A 22,446-nucleotide genomic window follows, 5' to 3' on the forward strand; every position below is an offset into this window, starting at 1 on the left:
TCCACTTTGTGGCCAGAAGAGAGAGTAGCCCCCATGGATAACTGCCTTCCTCTTTTCCCCTTACACGTTCCCCCTTCACCTGTAAGGTCAGGAGCAATGCAAAAACCAGGCCCACTTTAGGAAAACCCTGGTTACCATCTCTTCTCCAGGTCACTGCAGTAGCACCTGGGTGGGCCAGGAAAGGTCCATTGCAACAACCTGTTAGCACCGGAAACAGTACCAGTTTGATACAGCTTATGTATTTACTCAATTAAAGATGCATAGGTGTGGTGCTGAGGGACATTGTTTGGCACCAGACTTGGCAGACTTAAATAATGGTTGGATTTGTTGATCTGAAAGTTCTCTTCCTACTGGAGGGACTTTATGATTCTACTCTATGGTTCCATTAAGAAACCTCTTCTATTCCAGGATCTCAAACAGTACATGAGCAGCACCCGTGGTGCCTTGCAGCAGCTGACTGCCAAAACCAGAGATTTCAGTGCATTAAAACTAAATCAATTATGAGTATAATTTTTGCACACGCTTTCCTCCTGGGCTGATGCCTTTGCGTTCCGTGCCGGTCTGTCTGGCCATGCTGCTGGCAGCCACTAGAGGATGCCCCCAGGGCACTCCAGAGGCAGCAACACCAGCAGGTCAGGCAGGCTTGGGCCAGGGCATAGCCTCTCCATCCCTCTCCTGGGGCTGCTCCTTCCTCACCTGCAGCATTAGCACCCACGCCCTCACACGCCTACAGGTTCATTTTACATTGCTTGAGGTTGCCTGAGGCTAATTGTGACTGCAGTGGGTGGTGAGCCAATGCAGGAACTTCCCCAATAGCTTTGAACCTCTGCAGGGTGAAGGGGGAGCAGGAGGTGGTGTTTCAAACACGTAGAACTTCTAAAGCGCTGGAAAGAGCAAGAGCACAGCATCCGTGCTTGCCTGCAACAGCATGTGCTGTAGGCAGCAAGGCCACCACTGAAGGAGGAAGTGGCATCCCTCCCTTTCTGCCCACTACAGTGTGAAAGCGGAGCTGGGCTGCAGGTCCCTCAGGGGTGCCTCCCTTACCCTGGTTAGTGAACACGGCCTGAGGGTCCCTCCCCAGCTGCTGGGTCAAATTCCTCCGTGGTGTAAGCTCCTGGTTCTCCTTGGGCAGCCCTGCCCCGTTCCAAGGCCCCATGATTATGCAGTAAGCTGATCACGTCAGCTCCCGTTTTATAAAAGCATCTCCAGATCTCAGCCAGGAGTTTATTTGTTGAGTTTCTCCGAACTTTTCCTTTCTCCTTCCCTCCTGCCAAGGCCCAGAGATGGTACAAGGCCTGGAAGTAAATACAAAATGCCAAGCTTAGCTTTTTTTAGGTCACCGTAAACTACATGCTTATCTGCTTCCAGAATGTATAAGCCACAGATGTCATGTTGGGTCAGCCCAGAAGGATAAGGACTTGAAAGGTGGTTTTGGCTGTAAATATGAATAAATCAGGATCGTGTAGGGGAAGTATATTCATGTATTCAAGTAGCCTTTTTTAATGTCAGACCTTCCCTTTTCCTTCAAAGGATCCGTATTCTTCTGTCAGCAAAGATCTTTTTCTGTCTCTGGGTTTTCACACTCTGCCCAGCAGCCTATCATAAGGAAGTACAAATCTACTCAATAGTAAAATGAGGGATTATTTCCACTCATCTGTTGACAGACATTTCTCCTAATTGGATCAACTGATTAAAGGTATTAGAATGACGTCTTGCAGATCGAGATCAAACAATTTGAAACCTTGAGACTGTTTCTCCTTTGCTTGGAAGGAACCACCAGAAATAGTTGTAGGTGCAAATTTCCCATTATTCTCACTGATGTGAAATTCTTGATTGGGATCTTTGAACATTTTACTTGCTGGCATCCTAACTGGGGGGAGCTCAAGATGAGAGGACCGTGCAGTGGCTCGCTTCCCGCCGTGCTGCTTGGGGTCTCTTCCAGTGCCTGAATGGTTCTTGCTCAAGTTGCTTGCAACAAGAAGAGGGCTTCGGGCTGTGAAATCTTCCAGCGTCTCCCGTTACGAAGATGGCACTGCTGAAAGTCAAATTCAATCAGAAGAAGCGGGTAAAGCTAGCGCAGGGACTATGGCTCATGAACTGGTTTTCGGTGTTTGCTGGGATCCTCGTGTTTAGCATGGGGCTGTTCCTCAAGATTGAGCTCCGCAAGCGAAGCGAAGTGATGGACAATTCTGAAAGCCACTTTGTGCCCAATTCTTTGATACTGATGGGTATATTATCCTGCGCCTTCAACGGGTTTGCTGGCAAAATTTGCTACGATTCTCTGGATCCCGCTAAGTTTGCCAAGTGGAAGCCTTTGCTGAAACCTTACCTGGCATTGTGTTTCTTCTTTAACATACTCCTTTTCTTTGTCGCTCTGATTTGCTTCCTCATGCGGGGCTCCCTGGAGAGCACGCTGGCACAGGGGCTCAAGAACGGTATGAAGTTCTACCGGGACACAGACACCCCTGGAAGGTGCTTCATGAAGAAGACCATTGACATGCTTCAGATTGAGTTCAAATGCTGTGGGAACAGCGGCTTCAAAGATTGGTTTGAAATTCAGTGGATCAGCAACAGATATCTGGACTTCAGCTCCAAAGAAGTGAAAGAGTAAGTGACTTAGTGGGGCTCCTCTAGTGTAGTATCATTATCTTATCAGCATTATACTAAAGAATGTCCCAGCAAACACTAACTGGAGAGGGGTTCTTATAAACTGGGTGTTCTCTCTACTCTCGCTCAATAAGCATCCCAAATGATCAGGGAGTTTGCTTCCTCCCCTGACAAATTCCTCTGACATTATCCAGAACATAAAACCACGAAGTATCAAAATACAAGCCACACACACTCCTACTACCCAAACCAACAGGACAGTATCAGAACTTCACTTGAATAGTGAAGATTTAAGAAACCTTGAAACAGTGAAGGGATGGTGGATAGGAATAGTGAAGATCAAGGAAATCTTCCTAAAGCAGATTTCAATGCAAAGTATTAAGCTCCTAAAAAAAGAATCCCCTGTGTGTGTACAGGTGATACCAGTTTCAATGGAAGCAGTAATGCTTTGCCACTAACTTGGGAGGGTCGATTTTTTATTACTATTTTTATTTTCATTCAATGGATTACTTCCCTGCTGTGGCAGTATTGTCAACATCCCTTGGTCTTCCGATCTTCCCACAGAATCCCTTATAACCAAATGCATTGCCAATTCGCCTCTGTCTAAAACCAAGCTCAGTATCAACAAATAATAGAATAGAATAGAATAGAATAGAATAGAATAGAATAGACCAGGTTGGAAGAGACCTTCAAGATCATCAAGTCCAACCTATCATCCAACCTAATCAACTAAACCATGGCACCAAGCACCCTGTCACGTCTGCTCCTGAACACCTCCAGTGATGGTGACTCTACCACCTCCCTGGGCAGCACATTCCAATGGGCAATCACTCTCTCTATGTAGAACTTCCTCCTAACCTCCAGCCTAAACCTCCCCTGGTGCAGCCTGAGACTGTGTCCTCTTGTTCTGGTGCTGGTTGCCTGGGAGATGAGACCAACCTCTGCCTGTCTACAACCTCCCTTCAGGTAGTTGTAGAGAGCAATAAGGTCACCCCTGAGTCTCCTCTTCTCCAGGCTAAACAACCCCAGCTCCCTCAGCCTCTCCTCACAGGGCTGTGTTCCAAGCCCCTCACCAACTTTGATTTCAATGCATATACTTGTGCCACATTTTCTTTTAAAACCTCCTCTGAAAACAGCACAAATTTCTTCCATACAAATCAGAACAGACTGCTGACCAGAAACACCTTAATACCTCTGATGTCAGTGCCTAAAGAGGCAGTAATCTCAAAATCAGGTTAGGTGCAGTAAGCGCAAGAATAAACACGAGAACAAACGAACTGAAAACCGAGCACTGGACCTAAATGCCCACAATATGTTGCAATCATGGGTGAGGAGGTCACTAGTCAGAGTGCTTTAGAAACTTGATTCATCAGCGCTCATACTCGCTGGTTGCACAGAGGGTCTTGTAAACTGGAAGCAATCTGAGTTTTAACCATCCTGCCTTCATTAAAAACGCCCGAAGTAATCTGCTGTGACCCTGCCTGGCTGTGGTAATGGTATTTCACCTGCATGTCTCTCTGCATATTGTTTAGACTGGTTGGGTGGTCTGGTGGTTTTTGCAGCTCTGAACTAGAACTTTGTAGTGAAACCTGTTACAGACTCACCTACTCTCTACAACTACCTGAAGGGAGGTTGTAGACAGGCGGATGTTGGTCTCTTCTCCCAGGCGGCCAGTACCAGAACAAGAGGACACAGTCTCAGGCTGCGCCAGGGGAGGTTCAGGCTGGATGTTAGGAAAAAGTTCTATACAGAGAGAGTGATTGCCCATTGGAATGGGCTGCCTGGGGAGGTGGTGGAGTCACCATCACTGGAGGTGTTCAGGAGGAGACTTGATGGGGTGCTTGGTGCCATGGATTAGTTGTTTAGGTGGTGTTGGATTGGTTGATGGGTTGGACGCGATGATCTTGAAGGTCTCTTCCAACCTGGTTTATTCTATGTATTCTATGTATTGCACTGCAGGGTTCTGACAGATACATTCACTATTTAACAAGGGAGCGTTCACATCGGGGAAGTTATGTCCATGGGTGTAAATAACTACTTGAAAACAGAACAAGTTCACCTTGCCAGTATTATATGGAGATTTGAGAGCTGTAACTTAATCCAGCAGCAGAGGAAGGGCAAAGCACAGAGGCAAAACAAGGTTATATTGTCCTTAATAAACGTTATCTTGTTTGTAGCTGAGACTCAGGGCAATTTCTTTGTATGACTGAGGCAGGAAGTAGGGCATTGAAAATCCACAAATGGATGTTAATGAGTAAATTAAAGGTTTGAACTAGCAGTGGTTCACAATCTCTGCTCACATTCCTAGTGGGAGATTCTGGGCCCTTTGAAGTCAGTAGCAAGGTTCTTCCTAGTTCTGGGGAAGGTGAGGGCCCATCCCCAGCAATGTGGCTTTTACATTATTTGTAGAGCAAAGGCATGCTCTAACCTCTCTGCAGATAGTGGCACACATTGATGGAAATTAGACCCAACTCTGAGCACACTGCACATTTAGAGATGAAACCTCAGCTGCAATTGGTGTTTAGATATATTTAGGTCAGAGCATAAAGTGAAATTCTGGCTCACCAGGCTGTTGCAATCATCACTCTATGACACAGCTTTTAATTATCCACACAGAAAGCTGCAAGCAGCTCAGAATTTTCCCCCCTTTTCTAGATCACTGGTGAGCATACTGTCATTTTCTAAGCAAAATGGCATTTTTTGTAGAGTTGCAGTCCTCTTATTATAGCTTGGGCTTGCTTTTGGTTTTTTTGCAGTGCCAGATACATATATTTTGCAGGCATACTTCTAAGAGTGTCGCATCTAAACACCTCCTAAGGCAACAGAATAAAGGGCTATTTATGTAGAGCCACCACAGTCTCAAACAAGCAACAGCTGATGAACTACTGCAAGGACTCAGAAATATTTCAGCATCCTGTTGCTGAAGCATGTTTGGTGTTTTAAGTGTTGGCTACCTTCCCAAGCCAAGAATAAATGCATATCCCTTTCCTGGAGCTATTATCATCAAAGAGAAGCTATTAGATTTACTGGATCGATGGCCGAGCTGGATGTGGTGCATCCTAACACTGTTGTGGGTCCTTTTCCAAGCTCAGGTCACCTCCAGCTTCTCTCTTCCACCCTTACTGTGCTGTGATCACCCTCTTCTGACTGCCCCTCCTGAACTTTCTCCCTGCAACTCGTTTAAAAATTAATGTCTTTGAAGTAGTGACCCAAGAGGGCACGTTTCATCATGAAGAGCTAATTATAGATTCAAGGTAGCCTTGACATAGAAAAGGATTGCAAGAAGGAGAAATACCCAGGACAAACACTGCTATATGGACAGGAGATGCAGAGAAATTACATGGCTGGGAGGCAGTGGAAAATTTGCACTGTCTTTGCTTTCCTCTCTCATGCCAGTTTGCTCCAGTGTGTCTTTATATGTGTGTGTCTGTGTTCATGCTTCCTTCTGCCCTTGCCCATAGTCGCATCAAAAGCAATGTGGATGGAAGGTATTTGGTGGATGGCGTCCCTTTCAGCTGCTGCAACCCCAGCTCCCCAAGACCCTGTATCCAGTACCAGGTCACCAACAACTCAGCTCACTACAGCTACGACTACCAAACGGAGGAGCTGAACCTCTGGCGCCGTGGCTGCCGGGAAGCCCTCCTGCAATACTACAGCAGCATGATGAGCTCCATGGGTGCTGTTGTCCTCCTCGTCTGGCTTTTTGAGGTAACCCTCCTCCCTCAGCTCTGCTGCAGTGCCAGCCCCAGGGGGGCAGTGTTTTTCAGCAGGGGATTTTGAGTTAAAGGTCATACCTATTTAAAATAACTTGTTTGCCACTGTTCTTTGGCTGGGAGAACATCTAATGGTGAACATCTGTGTGAGGCATGAAAGGTCTCAGGCTGGAGACACAGCTGGGAAGCATGAGGTTTGGGTTAGATTACAGTCCCCTCCCTTCAGAGCCAGGGGGTCAGAGCCTCAACTATCTCACAGCAAGAGGGGAAAAAGGGACCAATTTTCTGCCAAACACAAAGTCCTGGGCAGGGAAGAGCATGTGAAGACTCATCTGTGCAGATGTATGAATTTTACTAGCCCCACCATTAGTTAACAAAGCAGCATTTCAGGATAAGATGGCAGTAATTTGTGGGACAGAAAGTGCCATTAAGGGGTTTATGTGCTGATGAAAATAAGACCTAAAGCCACAGGCAGCATTTGATTTAAGGTCCTTCACCAGCTCCACCAATATTTTTGGAAATAAGAAGGGGGTTAGGTGAAGCAGATGAACTGACTTTATTTTATTCTGCCTCCCCAAACAAACAGGTGCTAATACAGCCCAGACAAGATGCCTGTGGGCACCATAACCCAAAGTGCAGCTTTGCTGCTAAAATACTGTTCATTTGATATGAGGAAAACATGTCCTTCTGTTCTGGGAGAAGGCCAGCTTTCTAGCTGGGGTGTTTAATCAATACTAATATGAAGGGAGCTTGGGCTGGCAGTGGCATGAGGGCTGGCGTGTGAGGTGCTGGATATGGAGGTAGGGCAGGACTAGATAGCAAAGAGGGAGAGTGCAGCTCGCTGCGAGACATGGAGTGCAGCAGATCCTTTCTAACCCTTGAAAGGGCTGCTGAAAATGGCATTGCCTATTTTAAATGATTCAGCCAGCTTTTAAAAAAAATTAGATAAATGGAGATTTAAAAAATATTCATTATATTTTGGTAAAACTGCTGGCCTGCATCCTCCTGGGAGTGAAGATGCTTTTTAGAAGATACACACCTACCCAAATGATCTGTGAACTGGAAAAAGTATCATAAGGTTACTTTATGTTGTGTTATGTAAAAATAACTTCACTGCCCAGCAGGGAAATGAACTACCTCCTTGAAGTGCTCTTATTCTGCTAAGGACAGAAAGAGGAACTCCTGCCTCAGCCTAGATTCAAGGGAAAGTTCTGAAAGAGAGAGGAAGTTCAACTGCAGATGAAAATCTAAAAGCTGGGCAGAAAAATGCACAGAAATACTACTGCCAGCTGTGAGCAGTCATGGCTAGGAGCCTGTAAACGTACCTCTGCTGACTCCTAGGAGAGGAATGACCGTGGTGCGCTAACATTAACAGCAGTGATAAAAATACAGTTGATTTTCCAACTCTTCAAAGTATAGTTAGGGGTTTTTTTTTCAACCTGTGGCATAATGAGAAATACAATCTTCTCTTTTCTTCCTTGTCTTTTGCAAAATACAAGGCAAGCTTTTTTTCCCCCCTCTCCAGGCAATTAGATACTCAGGGCAAAGCTTTAAAGAACTACGACAATCTTGGGTTATATTAATTGTCCCTCCTGAATATTTATGACTTCCTTGGTATTCTACTGGATCTGGGTCTCAAACTCCCTCTGCTTTGAAGGCAGACTTTGAAGGGAGGAAGCAAAGCAAGAACCAAATACTAATGTTGTCCCCTTTGAAATATAACTACTGTCTCTAAATTGCAGTCAGGGTAGGAAACTATTTTATACTGAGTAGAAATGCAGCAGAGGCCTCGACTCCTAGCCAAGGCAAGACGTGTGTCTGACTAGTGTGTGACCCAGCGGGCTTCTGGCTCCATGCTTCCCATTTTCCCTTTGACTGTCTTGCTGAAAAGTTAAAGAAACGTTCAAAAGCAAAGGAGCAGCCTGATTTGCTTTGCACATGGAGCTGCTGTGAACTGAGGCCACGTGGCATGGCCACAGCACCTCCCCAGCAAAACCCTTCTGGGAGCAGAGGGCTATTCCAGCTGGGGGGGTGGTGTTGAGGTGTGGAAGTGGGGACAGAGCATGAAGAGAAACACTAATTGCAGCTGTTACTTTGAGCTGTGGAAAAATGCAACGTGCCCAGTGGGTGTAGGAACCTCGGGGAAGGCCACATAGGTTTAACATTTCTGTATTAGGTGCAAGGAAGACCAAACCTATTTCAGTGTCAAAATTTCTGTTGGAAAAACAAAACCAAAGTGGCATGTCATCTTCTCTGGAAATATGCTGTTATCCACATGCTGCTGTTACTAGCAAATCTGTAGGCTTCCCATGACTGATAACCAGTCATGAGAGCGACAAAAAAAGATCACTCCCTGCTCTAGCTAAGCCGCCTCAGGGTAAAGCCTGGCAAACAGATGGGCTTTGCTGCAGAAGGTCAAGTAGAGCAAGCTTGGCTGGCTTCTTGACCTGCCTCAGGCAGCAAAGAGGAAATGGGGGGTTCCAGGATGCTCTGAGTGAAACATTTCAAAAGGAAGGGAGGGCAGTAGCTAGTTCCTGAGGTCCTCCAGGTCCTTCACCTGTGTAAACATGTGGCTCTCAATCAGTTACAGCCACTGACTGCAGTGGGCTGACATTCATCTTAGATATAGTGCCACAGAGGGAGCCCAGCACCAAGCTCCAGGAGGTGGGAACCCAGGAAGGCGATGAGACACGATCTGAAGGTGCACTGCACATCATGTGCTGGAGAGTAAACTCTAATGTAGTGAATACTAGGAGTGAACTCCTGATAATCCTGAAAGCAGCCTACAGGTAGCAGGGACCCTCCAGAAGGATCTACTGGCACAGAATGAGGAGCTGAGCATGCTGTGGTGCAGGGAGATGCACCAGCCCAGTCTGCTGATAGCTAGCCCTTGAGAAACATATGTTGTTCCTGCCACTTTAAAGCTGATGTAAAATGGCAGGAGTTTGCATGGCTGTTTGACCATTGGCCAGGGGAAATCATCACTCAGCAATACTGGGCTAGCTTTTGGGGACCCTCAGGCCCAGGCCTTCACTGATGGATTTTAATTAGGCACACACTGGTTGATGCTGGAAGGGACTCTTGTCCACAACCCCCTGCTCAAGCAGGGGCACCTGCAGCTGGCTGTCCAGAATCATGTCCAGATGGCTTTTGAGTATCTCCAAGGAGGAAGACTCCTACACTCCTCTGGGCAACCTGTCCCAGTGCTCACTCACCCTCACAGTAAAGAAGCGTCTGCTAACATTCAAACAGAAGTTTCTGTGTTTCACTTCGTGCACACAGCCTCTTGGCCTGCTGCTGGACACCACTTAAAAGAGCCTAGCTCCGTCTTCCTCCCGTTGGGTATATGCACGTATTGATGAGAACCCCCTTGAGCCATCTGTTCTCCATGCTGAACACTCCCAGCTTTCTCAGCCTTTTCACACAGAAGAGCTGCTGCAATCTCCTCCTCGCCTCAGTAGCCCTTTCTTGGACTCCCTCCGGTAATCCCACATTCCTCCTGTGCTGAGGGGCACAGAACCAGACGCAGCACTCCTGCTGTGGTCTCACAAGTGCCGAGTACAGTGATAGGATCACCTTCCCCAGCCTGCTGTCAATACTTTGTCTAACGTAGCCCAGGATACCATTCACCTTCATTGACACAAGGGCACTTTGCTGCCTCACATTCAACTTGGTGTCCACTATGACCCCAAAGCCCTTTACTGCCAAGCTGCTTTCAGCCAGTCACACCCAGACTATGCTGGTGTGGGGGAGTGTTCCTTCCTTGCTGAAGATGAACTGATGGTCCAAGTATAGAGCAACACTGAGGCCATCTTTTGCATCCAGACCTATTAATCTTTACTTGCAACAGCCACTAATATGAAGGATATTTGTCTTGTGACTGAAAGCAGCAAAACTGGAGCTCAGATTGAAAGGAAGACTTTGAAGGCTTTAAATCCCAAGGCTAGTGTGATGTGTCACTTCTTATGATTTTTGTAGAAGAGTGGTTGAGCTGATTTGTTATCATAATATTGGGTAGATCCACCACAAAATGAGACTTCTTCCAGATCCAGGGCCAGCAGAAACTCAAAGGAGGACCAAGGTGTTGCAAGTCACGTAGTCCTATGCTAAACAGGATGAAAAATTGTCTTTGGAGATGGAAGCATTTGATGAAGCTTGTTTGTTTGAGCAATGCTTTTTACTTTTCTGGTCTTGAGTGAAGGCAAAGAAACATGAACATCTGAAAATTTTGAGAGTAACCAAATGCTAATTTTAGTCTTCTAAGATGGCCAAGATAGATAGGGTAATGAATGGTCCACAAAGCATATCCTTGAGCAGTCCCATGAGTCAAAGAGACGCGTGATTTTTGCTGTTGGCCAGGCTATGTGGCCAAATCCCAAATCTAAATCTGCCCAGGTGCCTGATGCTGTAATACTACATGACAGTTTGCAAGCTTTCTGCATCTCTAGTTCAAAAGCTTCAACAGAGAGCAGCACATTTCAGGTCCAGGGCAGCTCTCCCTGTGGCCTCAGCTGTGTCACCAGGTAAGCATCACACTGGGATGTAGGCCTCTTGAGCCATTAGGGTTTAGGGTGACCAGAGGTAATCACTTCCTTGGCAATTTGGATAGAGAGGCATCATTCTTCCCTTAGAGAACAAATCCTATGAGGTTGTGAACAACAATAAGTGGTCTCAATTATTGCTTTAACTATCACTCAAAAGACTGAACTGGCCTGACTGCTGCCCCATCCTTAGCATCTGTTCTACCACCTCACTACTCTGGGCACTGCCTTTCTTTCTCTCCTTCACAGATCTGTCACTTCTCTTCAAAAGCACCACAGTGGTGGAAGCCAGGTTGTTCTGAAGGGTGTCAGAAGGCAGGAGACTGGCTAAAAACATTCTGTCCCTCTGGAGGCAGGTTTGGGGTGTTGCCAGCATCAGGGGTGTTACACTAGCATAATGCAGTGGAAGAAGTCTGGGCCAGGGCTGCTGGGATTGCTAAGTACTTTGTTATAAATAGAAATTTGTTTTAGATGGAGCCAGTGACAGACACAGATCACCTTCTTCCTTCTTTTCCTTGTTTGCACATACCTGTATCAAATCAGGATGTGAAGCAGTCAAGTTGATGGCTCGAATCCTGCTGCCGCCCTGCTCCACACAGATGCCAATTCACGAATGCATTTCCTTGATTGGATTAATGCACTTGCTAACATATTAAGGTCAATGTGAAGCAAAAATATTTAGAGTTAAAATTGAGAGGATAGTGTTGCACATATAAAGAGCCTTATGGGTATCTCGTGCACAGGAGCAGTGGTTTCATTAACATTTTCCAGGAGGCACCAACCGTGTGAAGGGATGTATGGAAAGGCTCCCTGTGCACATGGCCACATTAAGCTGCTGTTTCTTCAGCAGCCAGCACATACTTCCTTTGTAAGTTGAGGCACCCACTTATTGCTTATCAACCATCACACTTCCCATGGTGCTCACTCAATTCAGACCTCCACCTTCTCCTTTCTACCTGGCAAAGGGACATTTTCACCCCACCAGCTGTCCCTCATCCCTCCTGGCCATCTCAAGGGGGAAGGCTGTTCAGGATCTCCTCTTGTGTGGAGGATTCCCACAGACCATAAGTTGTTTGGAGCCTTTGGCTTTTTGCTCAAGCTACCAGTCTGGACTGCTGATAGCAGCAGATAGTGAAAGATGTGGACAAGGGTATAAAATTCGCCTGATGCTCTGTGTCTTTTCCATTGCACGATACAGATGTCCGTGATGGTTGGCTTGCGTCTTCTGCACACCTCTCTAGAAAGCATTACAAATCCTGAAGACCCTGAATGTGAAAGCGAAGGGTGGGTCCTGGAGAACAGCCTGAAGGACACTTTCAAGTCTGCACTGGAGAATTTGAAAAAGATTGGTAAGTTCAATCAGGTGGAAGCAGGCGCCGAAGGAGCCGAAGGAGAGGAAGGTGGGAAGACACAAACTGTTGCAACGGTCAGTTGAGCTTCTAATTGATGTGGACTTTTTATCAGAGAGGAATGAAAAAAACCCTGAGAATTGAGAATCTCTACCTTTCAAAAGCTATGTACCAAGCATCAGAATACACATTTCTACACGTGCAGGTTTTTCATGTATGGGAGTACGCAATGTAGTGCACCTCGGGCCAGCACGCTTACCCACAATGCGAGTACACCACATTCACATCTTCATGGGGAAATGCCCCACTAGGGCTTGCAATATTCACTTGCTCCTTCCTCAGGATCAGTGAATTTAAAACAAACTGCAGTTGCCAGCATCACGCAGTGACCCTTCCCACCATGTTTTGAAATTAAAAGTGGAATTTGGATTATTCTTTTTTCCCCTCAAGTTGTTCACCAGCACACTTTATATACTTCACCTTTTACAGACAAACAGGTTGGTTTTCTGGGGAGTAACGTGCTAGAGGTCCAAGGGAAGAGGCTTTCCAGGACTGTATATAACTTAGCATACAGGTATTTTTACAAACCTCTCCTAACATGTGATTTTTGTTCCTGTGCTAAGCAATGGTACTTTCTGCTGTATTCTTAAGGTGTACATAGAACAAAATGCAAGCGTTATGCCGAGAATGTATGAACTAAGCAAAAAGTGTAATTTGGTGAAACAGCACAAAGCATCATGAAAACATTAAGGTAAGAGTGATGGGGTTGGGTTCCCAGGGTGTTTTCAGCCAAGTATATCTTGAAGGAGCATGTTGCAGACTCATGCTTCAGCTTGTATTCAAACAAGCAGAAGCTTAGAAGATTCCTCTCGTAGCAAGTGGAATCGATGATGTGAGCACATGCTTGTTCTGGGTATTCTGGGTGTTTTTAAAGGCATGTAAGCTCAGAGCTTGCTCCAGAGTACTCAAACCCAGCTATCAAAAAAAAACCAAAAGAAAGAAAAAGACAAAACCCAAACAACAAACTACCAAAAAGGCTACCTAGAATTAACACTTTCAATGTTTTCCAGGGTGCTAGCAAACGGATAACCCTTCATCTGCAAGTACATCAAGCCTCAAGCTTAGAGGCCAGGGGGAAAGTAAGTTTCAATCAGCTGCCAGTGTACACATTTCACAAGTTTTGTTTTTCTTTACCAGTGCTAAGGGTACCCCTCACTGTGTTTTTTTAAGTCAGAGGGAAGGTACATTTTGGCTGTGTTGCATCCCTCCAAACACACTGTCATAGAATGGAAGGTTGGAAGAGACCTCAAGGATCATCTGGTCCAACCTTGCTAGTTAATAGTATAATTTAAAAGCGATGGCTCAGCACCCTGTCAGGCTGACTCTTAAAACTGAGCAGTGTAAGGGAATCCTCTGGTCCCCCAGGAGATTATTGCAGTGTCTAATTGTTGCCATGGTGAAAATTTTTTTTTCTGGAGTCCAAGAAGCTGGAGGACCCTGGTCTCATACAAAGTTGGAATGAAACATGGAAAGAGTTTGCTGTAGTGTGTGGCCTCTAATAAAGGAACAGAGGACTCAAGGAATCACCTTGAGTTTATCTGCAACTGCCAGATAGTTTCAACTAAGGGGAAAAACAACCTGAGAGCAAGCTCCAGCCTCCAGATGCAGACATCTCAATACCTCAGCTACAAGCCAGGCACACTTATTTTTATTCTGGCTGTGCAAAACCTCCAGTTCTCTGCAGTATACCTGAGAGAGTTTTCTCAGTGAGTTCCTTCCACCTGGCTGGTGGTTGATCTTCAAATAAAGCCATGTGTGCAACTGCTTGGTCATTGCATAGCCGACTAATTTTCACTCTTAATCACTTATGTACTTGGCCCAGCAGCACTCAGCTCCTGCAGCTTTTATTCAAACTCCCAATAGGATGGACAGACCAGTTCACAGTGGGACAGACAAGGACATGTCTGTACATCTCAACAACCAGGCTGCTCCAGGCCATCTGCACACAAGGTATGGTTGTGACAGGTATTTGTGGCATCCTTTCACTTTTTCGAGGCTGGTTTCAACTTCAGTTACGATACTGGATCAAAAAGTCAACTCTGATCTTTTGTGAATGAGACTGGCTAGAACGAGGGCACTAACATAAAAGCCAACCTGCTACTCACCACAGCCTATCATCTACTGCTTTGCTGAGGGACACTCTGCATGGCAGAACTGTACAAACCAGACCAACTGCTTCCTTCTCAGTCAGACATCGCTACGACTGGCCGCTCCTCCCGGCTGGCCCGTTAGAGAAGAACAGGATTGTGGATGACGCATGATGTGGCCACAGATATCAGAGAAGAGCTTCTCAGAGGAGTCACACATGGATAGGAGCTGTATTACAAGGATTAATTACGGTTTTGCCTTGTGAGGCTTCAGTGTGCTGTGATCTGTACTGGTTACTTGACTAGACATCTGATTTTACAAAGACATCTAGATTTATTGCTGCCCTAGAAATCTAGTTTAGGCCGCTGATTTAGCCAGGACTCTCCAATTATTTGTGGTCTCTATTTTTCTTCCCCAGTCTATTGCTAGAGTGACACAGTAAATTGTCAAGCTATTCTTTCAATGCCACACTGGAGCAGCCAGTTCCTATAGCAAGGGTATCATGGTATTAGGCAGGTAAAGAGACCATCTGAGACAGGTTTTGTACAAATAAGAACAGTGTACATGCTAGTGCTGTCTAAAATAAAGCCTCCTGGTTAATGAAGATCTTTGTAAAATCTTATGATTAAGATTGTAACATGACTGCTTTGTAAAATACTACCTGTAACATATCATTTGTCTGATCTTACATGTACTTTGTGACACCGCAAATGCTGCTGCTGTAGATAAAGAGATCTCTCTGCCTGCAAATGCAATGTAGGTACTAAAAATGATATTGCAAGTAAAGACCTATTTAAAGAAGATGTTTAAATATATACAATACAGATTTCTTGAATTTGCCTTGCTGCTGGCTTTTTGCTTCTGAATTCATATTTTGGACCTGCTTTATGCATTCCTATAGGTGGGAAGCTTTTTTCCCCCCCTCTAAGAGAAAGCAAACCTTCCTTCTTCTCATGTGCCCAGTTGAGCTCAGGAGGTGCAAACAGATCCTTAAATCACTTGCCTGTTACTAAAAATGGAATGTTCTGGACCACTTCAGTAACATTCCTTTGCAGTACACAAGAATTAAAAGAACTTCAGAGGCCTCAACTTCCAGATGTGCTCAACAAGTGAAACCACCAGCATCCTCCTCAGGATCTTTGACAATCAGCTAAAATGGGTTTATAGCCTTCCCCACCCCCTATTTAAGTCAAACTTGGAACAGAATTTCAAACGAAAGCATTGCTGTTATGTTCAATGCAAGTCTGAAGCTCACGTAGCCCAATCTACCTGCAGCGATCCAACGCATTCCAGAGCCATGCCCTGATTTTCAAACTGCTAAACTTCAGGAGGATATGGGCTTAATTCACACAAACCAGGCCACTTCTTTTTAGGTAACTCCACAGGGATTACCGGCTTACAGCCCAGTACCCAGACCTGAAAGCCAGTGCCAGCCCAGGGCTCTGAGGTGTCAGCTTCTAAGAAACACCATTTATTTCTTGCAAGAAATTGCAACGAGCGCACTGCTTTACTGGTGACATTTATTTGAGGGGACACAGAATGTTCACTAAAGTGCTTTAAAGGAGGAAATATAAACAGCTTCCTTAAAGCTATTAATTCCTAAGTAGCCTTAATACAATGGATGAGATTAGCCTCCGTGTATTACATGGGCTTGGGCATTTTGTAACACCGGCGTGCAGCTTAGCGGAGAGCATGGGAACGCTATATCGGGCTCAGAGGCACCACGCACCTCCTGGCTCATGGTCAGGGAGGAGTTTTTCCAGGCTGACAAGGAAGGGATCCCAGCAAAACAGTTGTTACCTATTTCCACCTGATTTGTTTGGTTTGTAAAACAAACCAAGCACGGTTCTCACCGTAATCAGTGTAAAATGGGGAGGGATCACAAATGCTTATCCAGACAGACAGCAAAAAAACAACAACAACCAAAACCCCAAACAAGCAAAAGCCCCCAAAAAAACCCAAAGAGCTTTATTAGAGATTAGTTAATTAAGAGATAAGGGGCCAGGAAAATAGAATGATGTCACGTGATAACAGCCCCCTGTGGGGAGACAAAGGCTTAGGCAAATTTATTTCTGGTAACAGCAGTGCAGTTATCTCAAATCCTCAAACCTGCAGGGTGTACATGGATTATTTTTTTTTAACATTAAAAAACCACCAACCACAAACAACACCACCACCCCCCACCCCCCAAACATATTAGGCCTATAAGGACTGACTGAAACATTGACTTAGCCAAGCTCCTCTCTCAAAGCACCTGCATTTCCTGAGCCTGTGGAACTTCACAGGCGTTACTGAATTTTGATTCAACGCACATTTGCGAGGTGGAAAAATTCTGGCCTAGAGCTCAGCTTTGTGGGCTCTCCACTGTGCACACAAGCTCTGCAGCACCCTTGCCTGGAGACCTGCACTCTCCCCATCACGTGCACTGCTGGAGGAAAGGCTGAGCAGTATTCCCACCTCCCATCCCACCAGCCCCTTCCAAAGAAGCGCGCACAGGGCAAGGCTTGGCTGATTAGCTTGTGCCTACCAAAAAAGACAGTGCATTAAAATTAGCCAATGAAGTTCATTATGAGGTGTATTCCCACAGTTTGCTCTCAAAGCCTTTTTTCCCAGAGCAAAGGGTGGTATGGGAATCAGAGGCACCAGGTAAACTCCACAAAAGAAGGACCAAAGGGCAGGTCTGCAGTTTGTTATCTGAAGGCACACCACCTCACCAGGCAACCAAGCCTCCACATCTTTTACATCATGTTCCCAGGAAAAAAGAGTCAAGTATCACAAATTTCCCCCTTTACTCTGCTTTTTTGAGACCCCACCTTGAATATTGCATCCAGTTCTGGTGTCCTCAGCACAAGAAGGGCACAGAGCTGTTGGAGTGAGTCCAGAGGAGGGCCACAAAGATGATCCAAGGACTGGAACTATGAGGAGAGGCTGAGGGAGCTGGGGTTATTCAGCCTAGAGAAGACTCCAGTGGACCTAGAGGAAGGCTGGAGAGGGACTTTTCATATGGGTGTCTAGCAATAGCACAAGGTGAGTGGTTTTAAGTTGAGGGGGAGTAGGTTTAGACTGGATCTCAGGAAGCAGTTCTTCAGTGTGAGGGTGGTGAGACTCCAGGGTGGTTGTGGACACCTCTCTGGCAGTGTTCAGGGCCAAGTTGGATGAGGCCTTGAGCAGCCGAGTCTAGTTGAGACGTCCCTGCTCCTAGCAGGGAGGTTGGAGTAAATGATCTCTAAGGTCTCTTTCAACCTAAGCTATTACATGATTCTATGAAATCAGAAATGCAGAGACACAGGCCTGTGAGACTTGGTAAGGCATGACTGCAGCTGGAGAAGTGATGAAAAGAGATGAAGCAGTAAGTCTGAGGCACAGTTCCCCAGACTGACAGTCTCAGTAAGAGGGTGAACATGAAGTTTAATTCTCGAAGAACACACACCATGGAACTCCCTTTGAAATGTCCAATGATACAGAATTGAACAGCAGTATCAAACACCTGCCAGCCTTCCGAGCTGTGCACCTCCCCAGCTGGAGACACACTGAGCCCACTCTTCAGGCAGCAACACCACCATATACAAACTGGAAGGAGGTCACCTGCTGTATTTATCTGTTCCATGACACATAGTCCCCAGATGCAAACCTTTCCTTTTGAAAATTGCTTTTTGTGGTGGTTCAAGCCTTAACTGGGGCTTAAAAGCTCAGATGGGGCCACGGCTGACAATCCTTCCCCCGTTTCCCTCCTCCTCTTCCCCAACAGAGAGAGAAACAGGAAGGGAGGGGAGCAAATCCACCAAGAAATAATTTGGGTTTGGGCTTGGAAGTAGAGAGGCAAAGAATTTATCTTTAAACAGTGTGTGTGTGTATATATATTTATGTGACAATGACAGGCAGGGTTCACAAGGGTAAGGAACAAGGATGGATGGGAGAAGGAAAAGAAAAGGAAAAAAAAAAGAGATACAGAACCAGTCCTTTGCAAAGTGTGGAAGCAGCAGGAAAGAGAGCAATAGCTGCAATTCTCCTCCCTCTTATACCCCTGCTGGACAAGGAGTGGGGGGAGTGGAACAGACCAAGTCAGTTTCCCATGGAGAAAACACCCCCCAGGGAGGGCAAAAAAACTCTCACGAGCCCTCCCCCCCTGTTTTTTTCCCAGGATGGGCATAGCCCAGCACACTTTTTTGCCTTCCCAGCTGCCCACACAGCATGGCTCTACCTCAGGCTTTTGCAAACAGGAGTGAGTTTTCCCCATTTACACATGTGTTTGCTCCAACACGAATAACAGAGTGGAGTCAGAGGTAAAAAAATACAACCAAGCACAAGGGGAGTTCACAAGGTCATACAAATGAATCTCTCATTGATTGCTTCAATGAAACAAGAACAGCAATAACCTGGATTCCATAATGGTGCTGTAGGCATATCTGAAGTAAGCTGCAACAGCATTTCTTGTTTTCACCTGCGGTTTGGCCAGGCGGCCAGTACCAGAACAAGAGGACACAGTCTCAGGCTGTGCCAGGGGAGGTTCAGGCTGGATGTTAGGGAAAAGTTCTATACAGAGAGAGTGATTGCACATTGGAATGGGCTGCCTGGGGAGGTGGTGGAGTCACCATCATTGGAGGTTTTCAGGAGGAGACTTGATGGGGTGCTTGGTGCCGTGGGTTAGTTGTTTGGGTGGTGTTGGATTGGTTGATGGGTTGGACGCGATGATCTTGAAGGTCTCTTCCAACCTGGTTTATTCTATGTATATTCTATGTAATTAGCACCTATAATTTAAGCTTATTCACTACTTGTCTATGTTTTTAAGAGTACTTCAAGTCATTATGTCCAGATGTCAAGGAGCTACTCTGCAGCATGTCCTCAACCCTAGTGACACAAAATGACTTTCTGCTCCCTCCCTCTTTGCAAGCTGCTGCTCAACCAGGAGTGCTGCTCATGCAGGGATGTGCTCCCAGCCCCATACCCTCCGCTGTGGTAATGGTTGCAATAAGCAGTGTGAGCCATCTGGCAGTGTAGGCCTGGAGCCTGACACGGTGGTAGGCCGTGCCCAGCATGGGTGCAGAAGTAGCCAGCAGCATAGCAGAATAGTGCTGTGCCTGCACCGTGTAACCACAGCAGGACAGCGGCAGCTATAAACACAGAGAGCTATCTCAGAATAACAGGACACACACCTGCATCAACAACCTTGCCTGTTATTACTGGTTTGACCAATAATACATAGAATAGAATACACAGAATAAACCAGGTTGGAAGAGACTATAGTAATAGTGTGTGGTCACTCGTGAGGGGCCAATGAAGCCATGCCAGCAGTGCCCTCCGAGTTGATGGAAGTTCTAAGGGTTTTCTTACTGCGCACTTTCCTCCATGCTTCTCTTACTAGCCTGTCAGCTCTACTGTCTGCTCTGTACCATGCTTTCACCATAGGCCTGAGCCATAGGCCTGCAATACTGAAGCAATAAAGGACAATACTAGATCATATCGATCAGATGTATTGACTCCATTCTCCGTCATCGCTAAACTCCGCAGATACTTCACCGCTAGGTCTGTCACTGGTGAAGGCTTACAAGTGGATCCTGAAGCTCTGAACGCAGGAAACAATCCCACCCTCCTTTCACTGCTGTCCCCTGGGAAACCATGCACACCTCACCAGCCATGTCCCAGCTTCCCACCTTAAGCTTCTGCTCCAATGCAATGCAGCAGCCACACTGCTTCTTGATGTCGTACAGTCTCAGGCTGCGTCAGGGGAGGTTTAGGCTGGAGGTTAGGAGGAAGTTTTACACAGAGAGAGTGATTGCCCACTGGAATGGGCTGCCTGAGGAGGTGGTGGGGTTGCCGTCGCTGGGGGTGTTCAGGGCGAGGCTTGACAGGATGCTTGGTGCCATGGGTTAGTTGATTGGGTGGTGTTGGATGATAGGTTGGACATGGTGATCTTGAAGGTCTCTTCCAACCTGGTTTATTCTATTCTATTCTATATGGACATGACACCTTTCAATACCTGCATAACTGTTACTCCACATTTGCCCAACAATTTGAATTGCTACTCACACTGCTATATTTCATTTAACTATTTCACATAGGTTGATTCTAACAGCATTTACCCCCAGCTGAACAGTGTGCTGCTCTGTGCTTCAAGTGCCACACATGTTGCTACCACGTAGCATTTACTCCTCCATTAAAACAAACCAAAAACATAAACCCCAAACAAACCAAACCCTCAAAATTCCTTATGTTGATCTCCATCCTGTTGAAGCTGGCAGTGGAGACCGCAGGAAGCTTAAAGCTTACACTGTGAAGTAGCACACAGAAAAAGAAAATAGAACACAAGGTACTTTGTTGCAGAGCTCACACCATGTTCCGAGCACTTCATGAATGTAGCCAGGTGGGAGTTGGTGTCTTCTCCCAGGAAACCAGCACCAGAACAAGAGGACACAGTCTAAAGCTGTGCCAGGGGAAGTTTAGGCTCGAGGTGAGGAGAAAGTTCTTCCCAAGTTGTTGGCCATTGGAATGTGCTGCCCAGGGAGGTGGTGGAGTCACCATCCCTGGAGGTGTTCAAAAAGGGATTGGATGTGGCACCTGGTGCCATGGTTTAGTAGTGATGAGGTCTTGGGTGACAGGTTGGACTTAACAAGCATTTAACAAGCATTTAACAAGTCCAAGTGCCAGGTGCTGCACTTTGGCCATGGCAACCCCATGCAGAGCTACAGGCTGGGGTCAGAGTGGCTGGAGAGCTGCCAAACAGAGAGGGACCTGGGGGGACTGATTGGTAGCTGCCTAAACATGAGCCAGCAGTGTGCCCAGGTGGCCAAGAGGGCCAATGGCATCCTGGCCTGCATTAGGAATGGTGTGGCCAGCAGGAGCAGGGAGGTCATTGTGCCCCTGTACTCTGCATTGGTTAGGCCACACCTTAAGTCCTGTGTCCAGTTTAAGAAGGCCCCTCAGTTTAAGAAGGACATTGAGACACTTGAGCGTGTCCAGAGAAGGGCAACAAGGCTGGGGAGAGGCCTTGAGCACAGCCCTGTGAGGAGAGGCTGAGGGAGCTGGGGTTGTTTAGCCTGGAGAAGAGAAGGATCAGAGGTGACCTCATTGCCCTCTACAACTACCTGAAAGGTGGTTGTAGACAGGAGGGGGTTGGTCTCTTCTCCCAGGCAACCAGCACCAGAACAAGGGGACACAGTCTCAAGCTGTGCCAGGGGAGGTTTAGACTCGAGGTGAGGAGAAAGTTCTTCACTGAGCGAGTCGTTCGTCATTGGGATGTGCTGCCCAGGGAGGTGGTGGAGTCACCGTCCCTGGAGGTGTTCAAGGGGAGATTGGACGTGGCACTTGGTGCCATGGTCTAGTTGTGAGGTCTGTTGGGACAGGTTGGACTTGATGATCCTTGGGGTCTCTTCCAACCTTGGTTATACTGTGATACTGTGATACTGTGATCTTTGAGGTCTTTTCCAACCTTACTGATTCTATGATTCTGTTCATTACCAATGCTTGACATGGGAAGATTTATACTGCACAGATGGGATGCCTGACTGGTTTAGCAGCATTAAATTGATGCCCAACAATGACTGCAGATTTCTTTTTTTTTTCCTCCAGAGTACTTTGTGCCAAATTGTACACTAATTACAAGAGTCTATGCCACAATCACTGCAAGAAAATGGTGGTTCCTTGGAGCTGCCTCACCAACCTGGTCTCCTTCTATGATCAGGTGACCGCCTGGTGGATGTGGGGCAGGATGTGGATACTCTACCTGGACTTCAGCAAGGGCTTTGAGTTGGAGAGCAGGAGCAAGGAAGTCATTCTGCCCTGTACTCAGCACTGGTGAGGCTTCACCTTGAGTCCTGTTTCCAGTTCTGGGACCCTCAAATTAAGAAGGACATTGAGACACTTGAAGGTGGTCGATGGTAGGCTGAACATGAGCCTGCAGTGTGCCCAGGCAGCCAAGAGGGCCAATGGCATCCTGGCCTGCATCAGGAACAATATGGCCAGCAGGAGCAGGGAGGTCATTCTGCCCCTGTACACTGCGCTAGTTAGGTCACACCTCGAGTCCTGTGTCCAGTTCTGGGCCCCTCAGTTTAGGAAGGAGGTTGACTTGCTGGAATGAGTCCAGAGAAGAGC

The 22,446-nt window shown here is 46.5% G+C and overlaps 1 protein-coding gene across 1 annotated transcript; it reads left to right on the forward strand.

Moving 5' to 3' along the window:
• The first annotated feature begins 1,869 nt into the window (after nt 1-1,869).
• Nucleotides 1,870-12,488, forward strand: PRPH2 (peripherin 2). The gene is made up of 3 exons (XM_009896584.2): nt 1,870-2,607; nt 6,069-6,315; nt 12,060-12,488. The coding sequence occupies exons 1-3, from the start codon at nt 2,027-2,029 to the stop codon at nt 12,294-12,296; spliced, it is 1,065 nt and encodes a 354-aa protein (XP_009894886.1). The 5' UTR covers nt 1,870-2,026; the 3' UTR covers nt 12,297-12,488.
• Nucleotides 12,489-22,446: the final 9,958 nt, after the last annotated feature.

Source organism: Dryobates pubescens, chromosome 2 (assembly GCF_014839835.1).
Source record: "Dryobates pubescens isolate bDryPub1 chromosome 2, bDryPub1.pri, whole genome shotgun sequence".
Lineage (NCBI taxonomy): Eukaryota > Metazoa > Chordata > Aves > Piciformes > Picidae > Dryobates > Dryobates pubescens.

What these genes read in the sequence shown, in the direction of transcription:
- PRPH2 (XM_009896584.2), top strand. Translation starts at nt 2,027, where the DNA reads ATGGCACTGCTGAAAGTCAAATTCAATCAGAAGAAGCGGGTAAAGCTA. An exon ending in AGCTCCAAAGAAGTGAAAGA is followed by an intron (nt 2,608 to 6,068) that starts GTAAGTGACTTA and finishes CCTTGCCCATAG; the next exon opens with TCGCATCAAAAGCAATGTGG. An exon ending in TCCTCGTCTGGCTTTTTGAG is followed by an intron (nt 6,316 to 12,059) that starts GTAACCCTCCTC and finishes TGCACGATACAG; the next exon opens with ATGTCCGTGATGGTTGGCTT.